This window comes from Limanda limanda, chromosome 6 (assembly GCF_963576545.1).
Source record: "Limanda limanda chromosome 6, fLimLim1.1, whole genome shotgun sequence".
NCBI lineage: Eukaryota > Metazoa > Chordata > Actinopteri > Pleuronectiformes > Pleuronectidae > Limanda > Limanda limanda.
Window position 1 is genome coordinate 2,968,012 of NC_083641.1, and position 18,771 is coordinate 2,986,782.

At 41.0% G+C, this 18,771-nt stretch overlaps 1 protein-coding gene across 1 annotated transcript in view; it reads right to left on the minus strand.

Annotated features, from left to right (window-relative positions):
• LOC133003504 (calsyntenin-2-like) overlaps positions 1-18,771 on the minus strand; it is a 314,181-nt gene that overhangs the window by 72,296 nt on the left and 223,114 nt on the right. Inside the window, exon 8 of the mRNA XM_061073253.1 lies at positions 374-559. Within this exon, the coding sequence (XP_060929236.1) occupies positions 374-559 (186 nt within the window). The remainder of the gene's footprint in view (positions 1-373; positions 560-18,771) is intronic.

Genomic DNA, 18,771 nt, shown 5'->3' on the forward strand with positions numbered 1-18,771 from the left:
CAGAGATGAGAAAGCAACGCGGACTGGGAGCTTTCAGATGTCAGTTTAAAAAAGGCTGAGAGAGGCGCCTCAGGCCCTCTCTGACCCTGGTACTCAGACCGTGAATTCAACTAATGCTTTTAGCTACAACTTAATTCTAATTCAGTACACTAACTTAAAGTTTGCCGCCTCAGTCAGAGGTCACCTTTGATCCCCCATCTGCTGTTTATTCTACTTATCCACCGCTGTCCAAACAGCCATAAGTACAGCTCTCAATTGATTTACTGCCACTTGCAGCTCTTTTGATGTCTCCTGACGTACACACAAAAACAGTTATGGTTTTCAAAATACAGAAAAATGATGGGTTTTTTTCATGTTTGTTTGTAATACCAACCACAGAGCTTCTGTAGAGATTTCTCAGAGTAGGTTTCCCGGTCGCAGCCCTTCCCGATGTGACTGGTCTGCAGCTCCACCGTGGTCCTCACCGATGACAGCGGCTCACCACAGGTCTCCAGGTGCATCTTAGGAAACAGCTGCTTACTGCCTGTTCCGGGCTCGTAGTCCACTCGTTTATTCCAACCTGGGAATAGAGGGAGATGGAGTCACATTGTTAAGGATGGTAGTACAGATGGGTTCAACTGCAGTGTCTCTTCTCCCTGCTTCTAATTACCAACTATCTTCAGTGATATGAAATCATAAATCTACTTGTTTGCTAGTGTTGCTGCACATGTTTACCTCATTTAGTCAATTTAGACTACCACCAAAAAAACAACTGCATTTCCAATTTCCACTGTCACTAATATTTTGGGCATCATAACTCAATGTCCTTCTGGCAGAATGTTCCCAGCTAATGAAATTGCTGCATTGTTGTTAAAGTGCAGTACTTGCATTAGTGGCAGTAGTCATTAGGCTGTCACTGTCTGTCCTGTCAGCTGGAAATTGTGTTTTTTGTGTGGGCAGGCTATTATTTTGTGCGTCTGGAATGTTTTCCCTTTTTCCTTCCTTTTTTCCCCAAGCCTCTGAGGTGTGAATTTGTGTTTGGCATCAGAGTCTCTAACGGAGATAACGAGAATGAGCTGCAAAATTCCAGTGCCTGTTGTGAGTGTTGTTTACAGTGAGCCGATCTCACTCATTATCTCAGCGAAAAAAACAATTGGTATTGCTGTAAATACCGTCAACATATATTTTGAACATTTGAGCCAGTACAGTAACCATCTCATAGCAGTGTTTTTGCTTCAAAGCTGCATGGAACTAACCCTTTAAATTCAAACTATAGCACCTCAAAATCAACTGGGTGCCTCCTTCCTATCTATTCAATGTTGCGAGTGCACACAGTCTGCTTCCTATCCATCTCTGCTTCTATCTGTCCATCTAGAGATGGAGCATTGCTGGCTAGTAGCTGGAGGCATAAGCATGAAGCCGAGCTGACTGGAGCAGAAAAAGAGGAACAGGCCTTTGTTACTCACCAGCCTGTTAAATCTGCCATGTCCGTTTCCTCACACACTCATCACCTTGTGAGCAAACACATACACACACCAGATCTGTTTTATAGTTGATTTAACTCCTACAGACTGCGATTACTGTGGGCTGCTGCGGCACTGTTACTAGGGGATTGTCGGTGGCTGTGATGAGAATAGCCACAGACAACTGCGCACGATAAACAAGAACAAAACCACATTCACGAGTGCGATAAAAGGACACCAGAACAAAAGGCTCTGCTGATTTATACATTTCTTCAGCCTTAACACATTTGTGCTTTGCTCACAGTTACAGTATGCACTGTATGACGGCTCCTTTATACATCAACCTTATCGTGTAAACACCTTGCATCAGCCATGACTGCATGAGGAGCAATTTAACTTAGTGTGATGGCAAAGCAGCTAGCTCGACCATGGTGATGTAAACATTTACATATTTTAATTATTCCTTCACTGAACTTTCTCTCCTTTAGCCATTACTTGCATGATGAATTTTGTTTTATGCCATTCATGGAATAATTTGGCATTTTAAGAAAAACTCAGATTTGACCTCTTGTCTAGAGTTAGATGAGAAAATTGTGACTCTGACTATTCATTATAAAGTTGGAGTGACAGTTAGCTTAATAGAAATTGAGGTTGCCTGACTCGGACAATTACAGTGCTCTGGGAAGTCACAGCTCCCAGCAAATAGATGGTCACATAACACCATCTAAATTGATATATTTTGTGTAGATTACATATAAACCTGTGAGCTGTAGAGGCGCTGGTATAGAGATGTTACCTTTACCCTTCCACCCCATTTATTCTACGCTAGCAAACCATGTCCTGGTTCAAGCTTAGTATTGGACACCAAGATTGATGTGCAACCCTCAGATGTAGGTGTGCAGAGGGAGCGTAGCAGGTGCACTGGTAATAACCTACTCCACGGACAACTGGTGAGTCAAATGACCTGTTGAGGACTTGGCTTTAGCGCTTTTACGCTGGCTTCATTTCCAGAGAGGAGGGCGTGTATATGGGGCAAACCCTAAATAAGGATGCTTGGGAAGGAGCTGTGGGAAAGTGGAGGGATAAATTAGGGGTAATGGGTTGAGGACACAGTTTGCATTTAGATGTGGAGGACGGGTTGAGTTGAGTGTGGAAGTGGGTGATTAAGGTTTATGCGTAAGAGAGTATTGGGCAAACAGGAATAGTAAATTGTGCGGGCTCTGAGGAGAGATTAAGACACTTGTGCTCTCATCACCTCTTAATAGATTTTTATCTCATGGAGTGAATGCCTGTAGTTTATTTTTCTGGAGGGGGCAGTAACCAGCATCCACTCACTAATGCGTTTTTTTTTCAGACATATGGATATATAGAGTCAGGCCGCCTCGTGACCGACTGCAGGGCATTACATTTGCATATTCATACCCCAGTCGGGCAGCTGTTTTTTTGATGTTGCCAGTATGTCCGTCAAATAATTTACTGAAGCTTGACCCTGTTTATTTCCAGCTGGTTTCTAAGTATCGTAGGGAATACTTACTTTTCTATATCTTTACGCCAGAACCTGTAAAACAGACTGGCATTGACGTTATTTAACCCAAGCCAGTTCTAACCCCTACAATGTTAGCTGTGGGTGCCTTCTATTTTGTTAGCTCCAGACTGGGATATGCCTTTTATGGGAACTTAGAGTGCATACACTGTTATATGAATGAAAAACATAATGTGACAATGTGAGAGGGGTCACTCATAGTGACACTTCCACCTGAATCTGCAGTTTCCCTAAAATGAATGGAGCTCACAGTGAGTTAATTGCTTAGATATCTGTCACTGGTTCAGTTGACTCTCAATGCCCAGTGAAGTTAGTGCCACATTTTGTAGCACATAAAGTAAAACAATGAAGTAACTACAAATATAAGATGGAAAAGAAAAGAAAATGAACAGAGATCCAATCACCACTAGGCTGGAACAGCTTTTCATTCTACAGCTAAGGCTTAGATACAGCCCTTGTAAATAGTTTCACTCCATTAATAAATATTAAGTAGTGGCATTTATCTTTAATAATGGGAAACAGCAATGAAATGGAGAAAAGGTCCTTTGCCAAAAACCCACTGGACTGTAGCCCGACCGAAGTGTTTTCATGGAGAAAACTAAGACACACATCTATGCCTTGAATCAGAGCCACATTTTTTTAATGGCCTCTTTTATCGATGATTGGATTCTTGTAAGACAAAGGAAACTATTCCACACCTCTATAACAGTCCTTCTTCCTGCCATAGTTTTTAAGCATTGATGCACTCGCATGAAATAACACAATCTGTAGCTGTACCGTATTGATCTCTGGCACCTGTGTTGTGACCCTTTTTTGTTATGTCGCTGAGGCACAAGTATTTTATTTCCGTCACACAGACATGTATAATGAATTTTGAAGGTCTTTTGGCAGTTCAGCCTTTTACCTGTTTATGACTGCATAATGACGGAATGTTCATTTTGCTGTGTGTGTTAAACAGACTGTGCCTTTATAGACTCCCATTCAGAAATGAAATGACTTTCATAACGCAGAGAATACAGACAGTGCCAGATTGACTATTGCAGGGGAAGATTGGACATGATGTGCTCAAGGTCTGTACTATTACAATTAGAATTTGTAATTAAGTTGTGTACTTTGATTCCAAGCCAATTTACAAAACATTTAAGGAGAAAAAAATATTTTACTGTTAAACTAGTGCAGCCAGCAGCATAAAGTGGTTCACAGTGTAGCTTAACCTCCTCCAGCTACAACATGAAAACAATACATTAATTAATCTTGTTTGCATAGAGATGCATCGCTTTTGACACTTTAAGTACTACCTACCATTTTGAATGCAGACCTGGATTCTTTTGTTTGGTAAATTGTGAATTTGATTTGTAGGGGTATATTTTTATTTTTATTTACTACATACAAATAGTCTTATTCCATTAGCAAGTTTCCAAAAGTCCCATTCATATGTTTTTTATTATAAGTTTGACTTGTGACTCATCCCACTTTAATATGCCAAATACCAAGACTCTTACAGTTAGTTAACATTAACTGTAGCCTACAGTCTACTTGGGCCAATTTGTAGCTGTTGGTTCCACGAACGATACGTTTTTCTCTTGCCAGTTAAAAGCCTGATGGCAGATTACTACCTACAAAATTCTAGAAAAGAGTTGATATTGCGTTAAATGAAAGTAATGTCACGTTCAGTAACTTTATACCACACACTACAGTAGTTTAAAAAGAGAAAATAAATATCATCCGGCCAATTCAGTCATCAGTAATGCGCTTCATCCTCTTGTGGCCGTAATGAGTATTAAACAAAAATGTAGTTTTCACCTGTATAGTTAAAAGAAGGAACTTAGGCAAACAATCCAGTTCTTGAATCATAAGCAGCACCACCACATCACAATAATCACTTGAGACTTGGAAAATCAAACACTGAAATATATTATTCTGTCTTGCCTTTGGGCTTCCCAATAGTATTGTGTATAGTATATAATTTTCTTACACAATATAATTTAGCATTTGATACCATTGTGACCATGGTCAAAATATCATGATAATTTAAGTGATCGTAATGTGAGTTCACCTGTGATATGCCACATTCTACATGTCTACATTTCTATATACAACTGGTTTGTAGCAGTACATTGTTCTGCAGAATTGTTGAATTTTTATATAATACTTATTTGATTGACATGTTTGGATATGTTCTGTATCGTCTCAGTGGTAAAGTATCTGTATGTGTACATCGCACTGAGCAGTCATACAAGGTTGTTTTTTTGATGAGGCCTGCTCTCATATGAAGCAGAGGTTCCTGAGCTGAGCTGCATTTGTGTTTCTGCTAAATAATGTATTCGTATCTAAATGTCTCTGTAGGACACTGCTGCTGGTGATGCTGTCTCTCACAGGTGCAGCGCCAGCTCCTGAATTCCCTGACAACACAAACAGGAGGAACACATGCAAACATTGAGAGGTACATCGCGAAAAAATTACACAAAAAAGCACTTCTACTTTGTGATTCTCATGCCTGCAGAGAGAACTGCCAATGCAATCACTACACACACACAAACACACAAACACACACAGACACACACACACAATATACACATTTACGCTCACTACTGATGCACAGGCACACTAACTCAGAACACAGACTTGCACTAAAGCCCAGCTGTCTTACAAGCAGTGTGGGTTTAATAGGCAGCTATTTGGTCTCTATTGAGTTGTGTGCTTGCCAGCAGTTCACTGAGCAGAACTCACACAGTGAAGCCCGAGAGTTCTTTTCTTTGTGAATATGCTAGAAAGACAAGAGGCTGAGATAGTGAGGCAGACATGACAACGACCTTGTGGAGCTGCTTCTCCAGCCCACACGTACAAACTCCTCACTGGACAATGACAAAAAGAAGACACGCTTTCATATGTATGTGTAAGCGCACGTGAACAGATTTTTAACACTATGAAAAGATGAATGTTAATGCTGATGTATTATAATCTAAGATTTTCTTTGAGTAATTGTCTTCAGTGTAAATATATAATCCACATGGTAGTACTGTACATTATCAGTGAGATGTGAACACTATACATAAGGCCAACCTATTTGGAAGCTTTTGTTATACTGTACACTAGATTTTATAGTCTCAATTTAATGTGTTTAACACCTCTAATCAAAACATGGCTTCTCTGTCTAATTGTACTGAACTTTCCACGAACCCTTGTATGCTATTTATCCAACAGAAGAGGATGAATACTGGACCCTTTAATGCTACTGTGATATAATTCAGAAAACTTTATTATTTACCTCCATCCAAAAGGTTACAATTAACCTTTGAGTGTGTGTTAATTTGTCAGCAGGATAATGCAGAAACTACTGAATTTGATGTGCACCAAACTTGGTGGAGAGATGGGGCCGGGGCTAGGGGGGACACCTTAAATCTCAGTGCTGATCCAGAGGGACATATACTGAATGTCATACGTGTCTGTTTTACTTTTCAACTACAGCAGTGCCTGTTCTAAACCTGCCTTTTAGGAATTGGCTGTGCTAATACTGGTTGCAGTTGACTTTCTCAAACTGTAACAGTGATCTGCAGCAAGTAAAGCACGGCTGCAGGACTTCACAGGGTTCTGACGCCATGCAGCATTCACCTGTTTATTGAAAGTTCAGTGAAGCTGAACCCTGACAGAATCAGTTGTTTTTACAGCTGTCAGGGACACAGTGAACACACTGTTGCCAAGATCAACAACATCACTTACACTGATGAGTCCATGCAGCCACTGCTGCTACAGAGCGCTGGTCACTGATTTATTCTGAACGTATCACATGTCCAAATGGCACCAAATTCAACACGGCAGTTCCTTGGATCCTTACACACTCCAAGTGTGAAGGAGATTAAGGGTTCTAGAGATATGCACTCCAATCACACACTGACAGAAGGACAGAGATAAGAGCTGGACATATCTGCTTTACTCTACTTGGTCTAGGTTGAACTTGATGTAGGGCGTCTGCACTACTTGCAGTTGCTGCTTGAGCTTGATTCATTCAGTCCAGTGCAGAGAGGCTCACAGCTGGAGATGGAGTTCGACTCATCTGCTGAAACTAGTAAGATGTACCTCAACAGCACCTGTGCATGGCCCAAGTTTCCTGAAGGATCCTGATCCAAAAGTTACAACAGGGACCACTTATCATCACATGTTGTTTAGAATATAAAATCTTAAAATGTTTCCACTATGACAGTCTCATCAACAGACATAAATGGATAATAGACAGACCGGGTGTTCTGTGTTTGTAGCACAAACTCAGGTACAGTGTGGGAGCATAGTCAACTGCTGTATATCCACAAGAAAACAGTACAGCTGAGTTGAGTTTGCAGCATCTTCCTTCAACGGAGGAGTGTGAAAAGCAGAGAGAGGGAAGAAAGATGGATGGAGGTGCTTAAGAAAATGATGCATCATCACACTTTCACGCTGTTCCCCATCTCTGGGGGATGTTGAGGAGTTCCTCTCCTGCTCTGTGTTTGTGTGTGTGTGTCATCAGTGAGTTCTTGCGTGCCATTAAATGTGTTTGTAGAAGTGTGGATGATTGTGTTAATGGTTTGTGTGTGTGTGTGTGTGTGTGTGTGTGTGTGTGTGTGTGTGTGTGTGTGTGTGCATGCACGCGCCATATAAAAATGCTGACACCAAGTTCAGTAGTCAGGGGGGTCGTCATTACTCGTCCCAGCCATCAGCGGGGGAGCCAATTTCCATTTAAAAGAGCTCTCCTTTCCTCTCCTCTTTTCCATTCCTTCCCTTTTCCTCTCCATGTCCTCGTCTATCTCACTCTCCTTCAGAGAGCGCCATCCCTCTGATTCCTCCTCTTTTTTCCTCCCATCCCTACTTCTCTCTTTTCCAACAGGCCACAAAGGCATTCATTTAAATGGTCTCACACATGCTCTTTGTGCCAACGAGGAGAACTTTTTCTTCTTGAAATGTTGTCGAACTAATTTGTGGAATATTCCACAATGCAAGCATGATGTTATGCATCTAGATAGAGGGGGGATCTGCACTGTTTTCAAGTGGTAATCTACACATCAGTGACTTTAGATATGAGACCTATGTGTAATGATTTTTATCACCGTGTTGGCTGGAGTCTATCTCTGAAGGTTTCAATAAGGACATGGCTGGGGATCAATCACTCGTCAACTAGCCAAGAAAACACTGTGTCTGGGTGTGTTTGAAATCAGAACAGTCAAAAGCACTCTGGCTCCACTTAAACCTACTATAATTGATTATTTGGCCATTTGGATGCAACAAAGCTCTGCATAAAACAGCAACATATTATCCATTGACAATACTTATAGAGGGAGTGCATTATCAAACAATGTCATTTGTACACATGAAGCAACATTAGTGTCCAATGTACTTTATATTCAACAAATCTTCTGAAAACATAGCAAAATGGCCAGTGTCCTCTTTGAATAGTTATAAAATGTTGTCTCTTTAAAACAAGTTTAGAAACAATATAGATATGATAAGTATCCTATACCATAACATTTCAAATGTCACAACATAAGTTTGAGATCTGTCCATAGTGCATGCACTCTACTCTGTGAGCAAACATGCGCTGAGCAGATAGAAACAATATTCTATTACAATGGTTATATACAGTTTTTAATGGGATGATTTATAGGATAATGAAATAACACAATTTCTCATTCTGCAGGATTCTGCAGGAAGCCTCCCAAAACACCCCAATTTCATGTCCAGACTGAGTCTAATTGTTTTGCTGCCTATGAGGATTGAGCGAAAATGACAGTTTAATCCTGGCTGTTTAAAGTGAAGACACTGAAACTGTAAAAAAAGAGCCAAAAAAGGTGCTTCCCTTTTCAACGTCTTTATTTTCACTGTGGCAGCAGGCTAAGTGGACTACTCAAGTCATCCATGTCCTCTATCTCCTCATGGATATGGATATACTATTTAATCCCTGCAGCATGGCTGCCTCAGGGTCTGCTCTCCTCACAGGGAGGCTTTCCAGCATCATCCTCTTTAGTACATACCCAAAGGTTGTAGCCTGAAGGTCAAAATGCAATATAACTTTAGATTGATTGGTGAAATGACATCTCAACTTCAGCTTTATGATTGCAGAGCCAGTCCTACCACCACCAACACCTTTTCTCCAGGTGTAACTCTGTTCCCTTCTGTTTTATCTCTTACTCTCTGTCTGGCTGTGTCTTTGTATGCTCAATGTCACCTTGACACTGAAGTGGCACTGTGAAGGAACAGACAAGGGCGGAGGAATGTAGCGATATAAATGTGTGTGTTGGTATGTATTGTTTATTTGATTGTACGCTTTGTGTTTGTGTGTGTGTGTGCATTTATGTAGGGAATACCCATATATGTGTTTACCCTTTATTCCACATCATCATCTGGTAAAAACATAAAATGAGAGTGATGCTGGCATTATGGTGACATAGCACATTTCACACATGGAGCATTTTATGGGATAGAAATCTTCCCGACTAGTTAAACAGCTAATCCATGTTTTTCAAAGAGGAGGAATCTCGTGTTGAGTGGCTTCAGGATTGTGTGATATACGAGTGTTAAGAGGAAGTGGCAGGAACATTAGTTTGAGTGTGAGTGAGCTCTCTATGAAAATTCAATCCCTGGTGATGAGTTTGGTTGTCTTTGACGTTAGCCTCCCTGGAGAAGCACAGTATTAATCAGACATGATGTCTTATTGAAACTCATTTTCATTCTGTGGAGATTTGTGCTTGTTTGCTTCCATTTGCCTTGTGTCCAGTTGGCTATCGTAAATCTCTCTTACGTGATAAAAGCTGGTCCGGCCTGGGAACGGGTTGGTTTCGTCACTACTTTACATCAGTGCGATGGTTTAATTGTGGAAGAGAAGAAAGGCGACACCTTGGGTCCATAAACAAACTGAATGTCCCCACTTTAAAGTCTTTAATGGGTCTGAGGCCAGGCATGTGTTCATGGTGGAGAGGAGAAAAAGACATCCTGACCTACAAATCCATAAAGGATGGAGGAAAACAAGTTTGCTAACGTTCAAAGTTGTAGGTGAGACAGTGGAGACAGGTACACTATTGTACCAGTGTTCAGAGGGAAAAATCCCCATAAGACTTAAGCAACTCGGATAAATAGGAGTCTTCCTAGGAACTACATAATCGTAGTTGTTGACCAATTAGTAATATTGCATCCCCTCAGACCGGCATGGGGAGTGTTAAAATCTTACCCTTCGCATAATCCTGTGGCTCCAATTTTTGGTGCTTCAAGCTTAGACCCTGGATATCTAGACTAAGACTTGCCATACACCATTTATTTTATCGTACAAGACAAAGGTTTCTCCACACAAAACACATCCAGTGATACTTTTGTTTTAGGTCCAGATGACATTTCGGCTTATCTGCATATTAATGCAGATGAAATAAAAAATCTATGCATTTCTGGTTGAGGGTCAAGGATTGGTTTTAAAGCACAGGTTTGAATTAGGTTCAGATTTGGGGTTGTGGAAAAAGGCATTAAGTTGTGTTGTCAATTAAAAGGGGAGTATCGGAGGAAAGTCTGGTGACTGTGATTTACACTGTAGACTACTGGATTCTCACTAACCCTAACCCAAACTAGTGCACACTATCAGAGAGGATGGACAGATGGAGAGAACAAAAGAAGCACAGGGGTGAACTGATAAGCCGGATGGCAAGATGAGAGGGAACAGAACAGAAAAGTAAAGAAAATAATCACCCCCCACAAAGAAAAGAGGAAATAAAGAGTACAGAATAAGAAAAAAAAGCAAGACATAGGCACATATAGGGCAGAATGGAAACAATGAGAGTAATAAGGGGAATCCAGAGAGGGGATGAAAAGAGCGGGAGCAGCAGGCAGACAGCCACAGTGTGAGATTAGAGAGCAAGTGAGAGAGGAGGAGGAGGTTAGAGGAAATGGGAAAAGGAAGTGCCGAGCCATTTATTTTCCTTTCTCCCCTCTTTAATTCATCCTCTTCCTACTCTTATCAGGGATCAGGACCATTGGCTGCCACACACGCACACACACACACGTACGTACACACACACACACACACTTGAATGGCGTACTGGAGAGTCCAGCAGAAAATGCAACTCCTGTCCTTAAAGAGAGAAAATGCCTGAGACCCTGTGTTGATCTTAGATTTTCTAGCTGAGGTTGGCTTTCATCTTTCTACCAACTTTCCTGCTAACACAATGTAATCTGTCATTTTGAGCCTCCGATACTTATTTTCTTGCCAAATATAGTTAAACTGTAATTAAGAAATTTGAAAATAATATTTATAATAATATATTTTTTTTAGGTGTGAGGCGAAAATACAGAATGTGAGCAGAACAATTCACAAATTCCTTGTGTATCAGAAATGCGAAGAGTGTTATGGAACTTTTCTGGAAGATGCTGAAAGGAGAACTCAGGCAGCAGCTGATGTCTAATGCAGAAAACTTTAATGTAGACTTGATCCATCAAGGAGACCAGAAGGTTGAACAATATACAAACGCTACCAGGGTAACATGAGCAATTGTCACCCCCAAGTCTGAAGATGTCTCCCACAGCAGGGAAATTACAGACATGTTGGGATCTCAACAAAGGATCCCAGGGAGCTCTGCAAAGTGACGATGGGTCCTTGGTCACTTCTCTTACCAAGGCTCTGAAAACTTCTGATTGTTTCACACTTGTTCCTTAGAGAATTATAAAGGCCACTGTTACACGTATGAATCTTTAATATGGCAGAATCTGTATTTGTAGTCATCCCCCCGATCTGTGCCTCCACCCTTGTCTCTGAGCTGTGCAAGCAGTTATTTTGACCTTGGGGTTTGTTCTTTGCTCTGATGTGCTTTGTAAGCTGTGAGACTTATAGATGTATGCCTTTCAAAATATTCTCATAATAAAAAAAACACCTATATGTACACACATATGTGGTATTGCTCCAATTATCCACACACACACACACACACACACACACACACACACACACACACACTGGCTCATAGGCAAATTCTCAAAACACAAAAGATGGATATGATTATGCAGAATTATTTTTCCATCAGTGTGACAATCTTTCATTCAAGGCTTATGTTAGGCTTGTTTGTTACTGTAGATGTATTTGTGTACACTGTGTGTGTGTGTGTGTGTGTGTGTGTGTGTGTGTGTGTGTGTGTGTGTGTGTGTGTGTGTGTGTGTGTGTGTGCGACGACTCCACCTGCAGTAGAGGGCATACACAGAAATGGATCTGGCTTGTATTTTACAGGTAAGTAGAGCACGTTTAATGGGACAGGTTTAATGGGACATTAAGCACATTGTTTACAGTTGTGAAGCACAAGCGGTCTGGTTCATAGGATGCTTGATCAACACAGGTGGCTCACATATTTCCAACTCACTTTATGTGTCTAACACATTGTAAATATTTCAGTGAATGTATTTTATAAATTCTGCATTTTTCTTATTGAAATAACTTAGTAAGGGTCATTACAACCTTTGATGTCAGACTGTCTATTCGTGAAGAGCGTAGAGTGCCAGTGTCTGAGTGATGCTTATTGTAGAATGTTCTTACTGGATTATTTTATTCAGACTAACTTTGACCTTGTGCTCAATAGTTTAGTACAAGAGGCTGGCGAGGGCAGTTTAGCAGATTCTATGCTCATCTTTCGAGTGTCACACTATAAACAAATTAACTTAAGTTTATGGAGACAGTGACTCACAACGGGCCTCGGACAAGGTCGTATCTGGAAGAAGAAATACATGTTGGTTCTGGATATGCTGTTAAAAAAAAATCACCATTACTGGTGCTGTTTTTGATAAATGATCGTGGCTAGGACAGTCCTTGGTAAAAATATATATATTTAGCATTTCCTGTTGTCCAGTTTGCATCAGCAGTAAAGCTGCCATCTTTAACCAAGTGTAAAAATGCTGGTTTCTTTTTTACTTGGATAAAGTAAATCCAGATGTGCAGTGGGTGTGTCACTGCAGATAGTTTAAGCAAAATACAAAATTCTTGTCAAGTAAAAAAAAAAATCCAGGCTCAACTTGACATTAAACAAGGTGGTGTGCAAACCAATCACATACAAGGAAGTGATTATACAAGTTGGATTACTTTATAAATGTGAACACTGCATTTTTACTGATTACCTCACATTTACTGAGAAAAATAGAGTAATTGCCTCTGATATGGCTCTGTAGCATTGATTTGATTTTCTGAAAATTATGAATGCAATTTCTTCCAATGTTAGATTTTTTTTATCTGCACATCCTATTTTCAACAGTTTGCAGACACTTGTGATTCCTTACTGGAGCTCTTTGCCTTTTCAAGTTTGTGCAGGCTTCGTTGCTTGCAGGTAAACAAACCATGGGGAGAGAAAAAGAGGCAGAGCACATCGACCAAAAAGCATTGGCTACCAGATTTTTAATTGATCTGCATTCATATAATCACTACTGTTTGCTGTCCTGGCTCCTAAATGGTGGAATGAGCTCCCCATCGACATCCGGACATCAGAAAGTTTGCACATCTTCCACCAAAAACTAAAAACACACCTCTTCCGACTATACCTTGAATAAAATTTGAAAGTAACAATTTAGTAGCACTTAAATGGCACTTACTTATAGCACTTTGTAGTTTTGCTTTGTTTTTGAAGAAATTGTACTTTCTTGATTCTTGTTGTTGTGGGTTTGTACCCTCGGGGTTGAATGCACTTATTGTAAGTCGCTTTGGATAAAAGCGTTAGCTAAATGAAATGTTATGTAATATAGAGATAGCTGTTGGTAGAGATAAACCCAAATGTTGTCTGGGTCTAAAAAACGTAAAAAAAAGTATCACTGTTTGTGTTTTATCACATTTGACTCATGTAAAATAAACTAGTTGGGCTGTAAATGGTTTACGGTGAACGGAAGACGGAGCCTTGGCCCTGTTATCTGCTGTTATCACTCGAAGTCCCCAAAACATTGGCCGTTGTGCCCAGAAGCTAATTTGTCATCAGACAATAGCTGATGGGCTCAGAGATTGCACAACTATAAAATGAAATGAAAGTGTTTTTTTTGTAGGCCTCACCAGAAGACCCTGATGATATGCAGCAGCTAACTTCAGCAACTTACGGTTAAGGTTTGGAGGTTAATGCACTTAAATGTAAATTAAAAAATACAAATGACTATTTTTTTAAATAAAGGAATTAGGAAAACAGAAACAAGGGGTTGAGATTGACCACATAAAACTGTCACTGTCTACTTTCCATTGCTGTTCTAGAAACTATGTGATAAACCAAATAAAACAGATAACCATCTCAACCGGTGAAGGGAAGAAGCTGTAGCCTACTACGTCACTTAACTTCCCTCTGTCCACTCATTCCATGATAAGTTTCTCTGGTGTGTATGTTCGTGTGTAGGATTTTCTCTATGGCCAATGAGAAGGAGCAAGATGGAGAGACAAGATAAGAGATTCACTTTGAGAGAATGGAAAGTTTTGAATTGCTTGTGATAAGCAGAAACAAGTTAAAATAGAGTTTCTTGTTTTGAGCCTTTTTGCATTGTTGGCTTCCACTATCTGATTATCCCAAAGCTGGGATGTAATTTGCATGTTTTCAAAAGCTGCCACAACAACAGTTCTTAATCAGTGTAATTGTGTATAAATATTTGTATATTCCACATTCCACAATGAAGCAATACATTGAGATATCTGCTGGTAAGAAGAGTGCCAACAGTGGGGTCAAGGTTTGTCAGCACTCCAACACCTCACTACAAGGGAACCAAAGGAAGGAGAGGTGTCACATGTGTGTCCTCGATGTGATTGGGGTGGAGGACGTTTGTGGCAGCAGGGTGGCAGAAATGCAACAACAAGACACATGGGCCCCAAACCAACAAGCCTATGACTGCACAAACTCTTCAGAGTTCTGGAATGCTGAACGACCCTTGATCAAATACCCAATCCAGTCAGGTTACCTTGTCTTTCCTAAACCAGAACCACCAGTGTGTTCATGTTGTGAGCACATATGGAACATATCCTGAGTTGCTGTCTGAAGGCCTTATGGCTCCCACTGGCACAAGGACCAGGTGCACTGACAGGATCCATCTACACAGGGATTGTCAGAAGCAACATAACTATACCCAATGACGGTGATAACTGGCTTTGTACTGAAGATTATCAAGTGGGCGTCTTGCTGACACTTGGTAATGACAGCTGAAGATTGACATGGTCCTGTGGCTGAAACAGCTAAGCAAATGCTCCTGCTTTAATTGACTGTCCTCCATAAGATGGGATGGAGGAGGCCTCTGGGAGAAAGTCCGGTCTGCTGACCTGGTGAGCAAAAACCAGAGCTGAAGACAGCATGCACAATATGTGACCACTGTGGCGCGCTGCAAGAGTTTCATCAGCTCTCTCCTTCCACGTGGCCTTCAAGCTGTTTGGCATTACGGGACTCCACAGGAATTGAAGCATCAGGACCATTACAGATACCGCAGAGTATAGGCATCAAGATGGCTGTGTGGAACAAGTAAATGAACCCTACGTAGACACAAGCGAGGAACAAAATAAGACCTGGCTGTGTTGCCTGGCTGTGTAGGTTGAATGAACAGGAACATCCAGGGTATGTGCATTAGAAGACATGTAAAAGAACATACTGCATGTTCAGTAGAAACAGTAGAGACAAATCCTAACAGTGTATGTAGGATAGTCAGAGTTAACAATAAAGTAAGAGGTAGGCACGTTAGAAGAAAAGGAAATGCTGATATGGTTAAGAAAACACTTTAACATGGCTGTGTCCACAATACAGTGAGTTTGCCATCTTGTATTGCTGTCCAAACGATCAGAGGATTTTTTTTAACACTCATTGTTTCCCACAATGCATAATGAAAAGTACTGTACAGCCGAGTCAGTAACCAAGCAACATATACCATCATGCAATGACGTACTTATCAGCACTGTTCGAAAATGTTTTGTTCCCTTGGCTGATAGAAGACCCTAGTTAAGTAGGGGTTGCTAAGTGGGTGAGTGATTTCATTCACAGCCTGTGTGTGTGTGTGTGTGTGTATAAGGGCACCCATCCGAGTTTCCACCAGTTCAGTGAGGACGTGTGATAAGTCAGGACAGACACACAGCTGATCCCTGCAGTCCCAAACCAGAGACCATAGCTAATTTGAACAGACAGATTACTGTTTTTCTACCAACAGAAAACCCATCTTTTAAGTGTGTGTGTCAAAGTGTGTGTGCTCATCTCTGACATTCCCACAGTAGCCTGTCGACACAAGCCTGCCTTTAATTCAACAACCACTAGCCCTTTTAAATATCCCCTGATCTGTGGCCATGGCATTTACTTCTCCCCTTCCATTCCCCCTTTCAACTCTGCTACCAAATAATGCTCACAGGGATGAATCTCATCAGGAAAGAGTGCTTATGTGAGTGTTTTTTTTATTTAGTTTTGAGATATTTAGAAAATCTATTTGAGTCCCTCTCTAGTCGCTTATTACAACTCTTCTGTTCCTCCAAATTAAATATTCAAAAGGTTTGTGATGAAAAAAATCCCCTCATGGCCTTAAAACAGCTTAAAAAGTAACTCTATAACTTCCTTCCTCATTCTGCGACTAGGATCTAGGAATATGCTAATAATCCCCCCACCCAGCTCCATGTGTCCTCACCCTCACAGTGTACCTGCTCTTGAGGAGCTATTTCCAGCGACTGAGCCCCACCCAAAAGTTCACATGATCAGTTGTTTAGGTTTGCCACATCATAAACTCTGGCTGTTTGAATCTGTTTACTGCAGGTTTAAGGTAGAAATACTAACCAGAGTGTGCTCTCACCGGAGGGCAAACTTTAAAAATGTGTGAATAAAATCTAACATTTAGCATAGCACATTCAGACGCTTGGCTGTGTCACTCTATTTTGTGGCCAGGTGCATCCGTGGGGTATGTCTATAATTGGACTGTGTATGTAAGGTCCCACAATTGGCCCTACCTTTCTGGACAAAAAACAAGACATGAAGTCCAGGGGAACTCTCTGTAGACCTCGGCATAGCTTTGAGGCACAGATCAGTTTAAGGGTATGAAACCACTTCAAAATCTTTGAGCGTTCCCAGGAGCACAGCCGCCTTAATGATTGTGAAATGGAGGACGTTCGATAGGGGAGAAGGACCTCTGTCAGGGGGGTGACCGAGAACCCAGCAGCCAGTCTAACAGTCCTTCATATGTCCTCTGTAGACAAGGGTGAACCTTTCGGAAGGACGACCTTCTCAGCAGCATTCCATCAATCAGGCGTTTATGGTAGTGTGGCTAGACAGAGACCACTTTGAGTAAAAGGCGAGTGACAGCAGGGCTGGAGTTTGCCAATGAATCTGAGAGCATGAGGAAAAAGAATTTCTCCTCTGCAGAGAGAAACACTTAACCCTTTATAATGAGCACCTAACGTGTTTTTCATGAAATTAAATTTGCCCTTCGCACATTAAGACATCGCCCGGCTCAACAACACGGACATTCAGTGTTGCTGGCTGAGTAGAGCATGCAGGAGACTCAACACATTACACCTACGCATGGTGGTGGTAGTATCATGTTACTGAGGGTGCCTCTTAGCCACTATGTTGAATTTAATACATTTGTTAAGAAAACTTGTAAAAACGTGTCTCCCTTTGTCACTGATGTGCACAAATGTGTAAAACGTGACAGGGTCTAAAGTCTTTCTGAAAAGCCTCTGCATGTGTATGTGTAAAGTGTTTCAATATGAGACATTCCCAATTTTGGAACAACTGTGCAGCTAGAACAGTGTCTGTATTTTATGCAAAAGTCGTTCACGTGTAACCTTCTCTCACGTGTTTTGACAATATAACCTTTTACAGTAAACCATGAAGCATGTTATTAAACTTGCCATCATCCTTGCTTGTGGTTTTACCCCCTTGGCACAAAAAACACTCCACAGCGTGCTGCCAAGTGCTGCCCCAGTGAATTTGTGAATTTTATAGTCAATATGTAAGAATACATATTTACTGTTGTACACCTACATTTTTTTTACAGTGTTTGATTTGGTGACCTTAATTCTTCTGGATTTTAAAATCAGTAGCCGCGACTGCACTGCAAAAATCACCCATCTCAAGAAATTATTTAAACAAGACTAATGTTAAAGGTTTCAAGATGTTCCTTGAATCATTTATTTTCTTGATGCAGAAGTGATTTTGCTTTTTTCTGTCTCGTTTTAAGATCCTGACCTTGTCACCGAAGATTGCTGAGGAAGATCAGAAAAGTTAAGTTTACGTTAAACTACAGCCATATGTTGTCACTTGTTTAGAGAAAATGCAGAAATTGAACACGAGCCAAGCCACTTGACCTTTTTTAAGGTTTCCTTGCTGTCACTGAGCTGCTGCCAGGGTCCTCATATAATTATATTTATCACCTTGCTTGCTAACAATATGTCCTGTGGAGCGTGAAATGGCCACATGCCAAACAAATCCAGCACACAAACTAATGCCCTCATGACAGTAAAGCACAGGTTGTACATGGTTCTAGGTCAATCTGTTCACTGCGTGAGTTTTTCCTTCATCACCTGCCGCTTCCCTCTCTGACCGATTGCGTCCACAGTTACGTCGAGGGCTCTTTGTGTTGTTGTAAAACCAGCTGAACACTTTTCTTTGCATTACTCTGAGCCCTGTTCTGGCTGTCATGACTTCTGATGTGCTAAAAGCCGTGTTGGCTGAGTCACACCACTCTTAGTAAATTGCTGTTGATCATACCAGCTAAAGTTGACAGGCCAATTTCTCAGGGAGGGAAGAAAAGAGAGAGACGATGATGGAAAAGAAAAGGAAAGCAGAAATAAAGTGTGAGGGAGGGAACAAAGAAATCTAA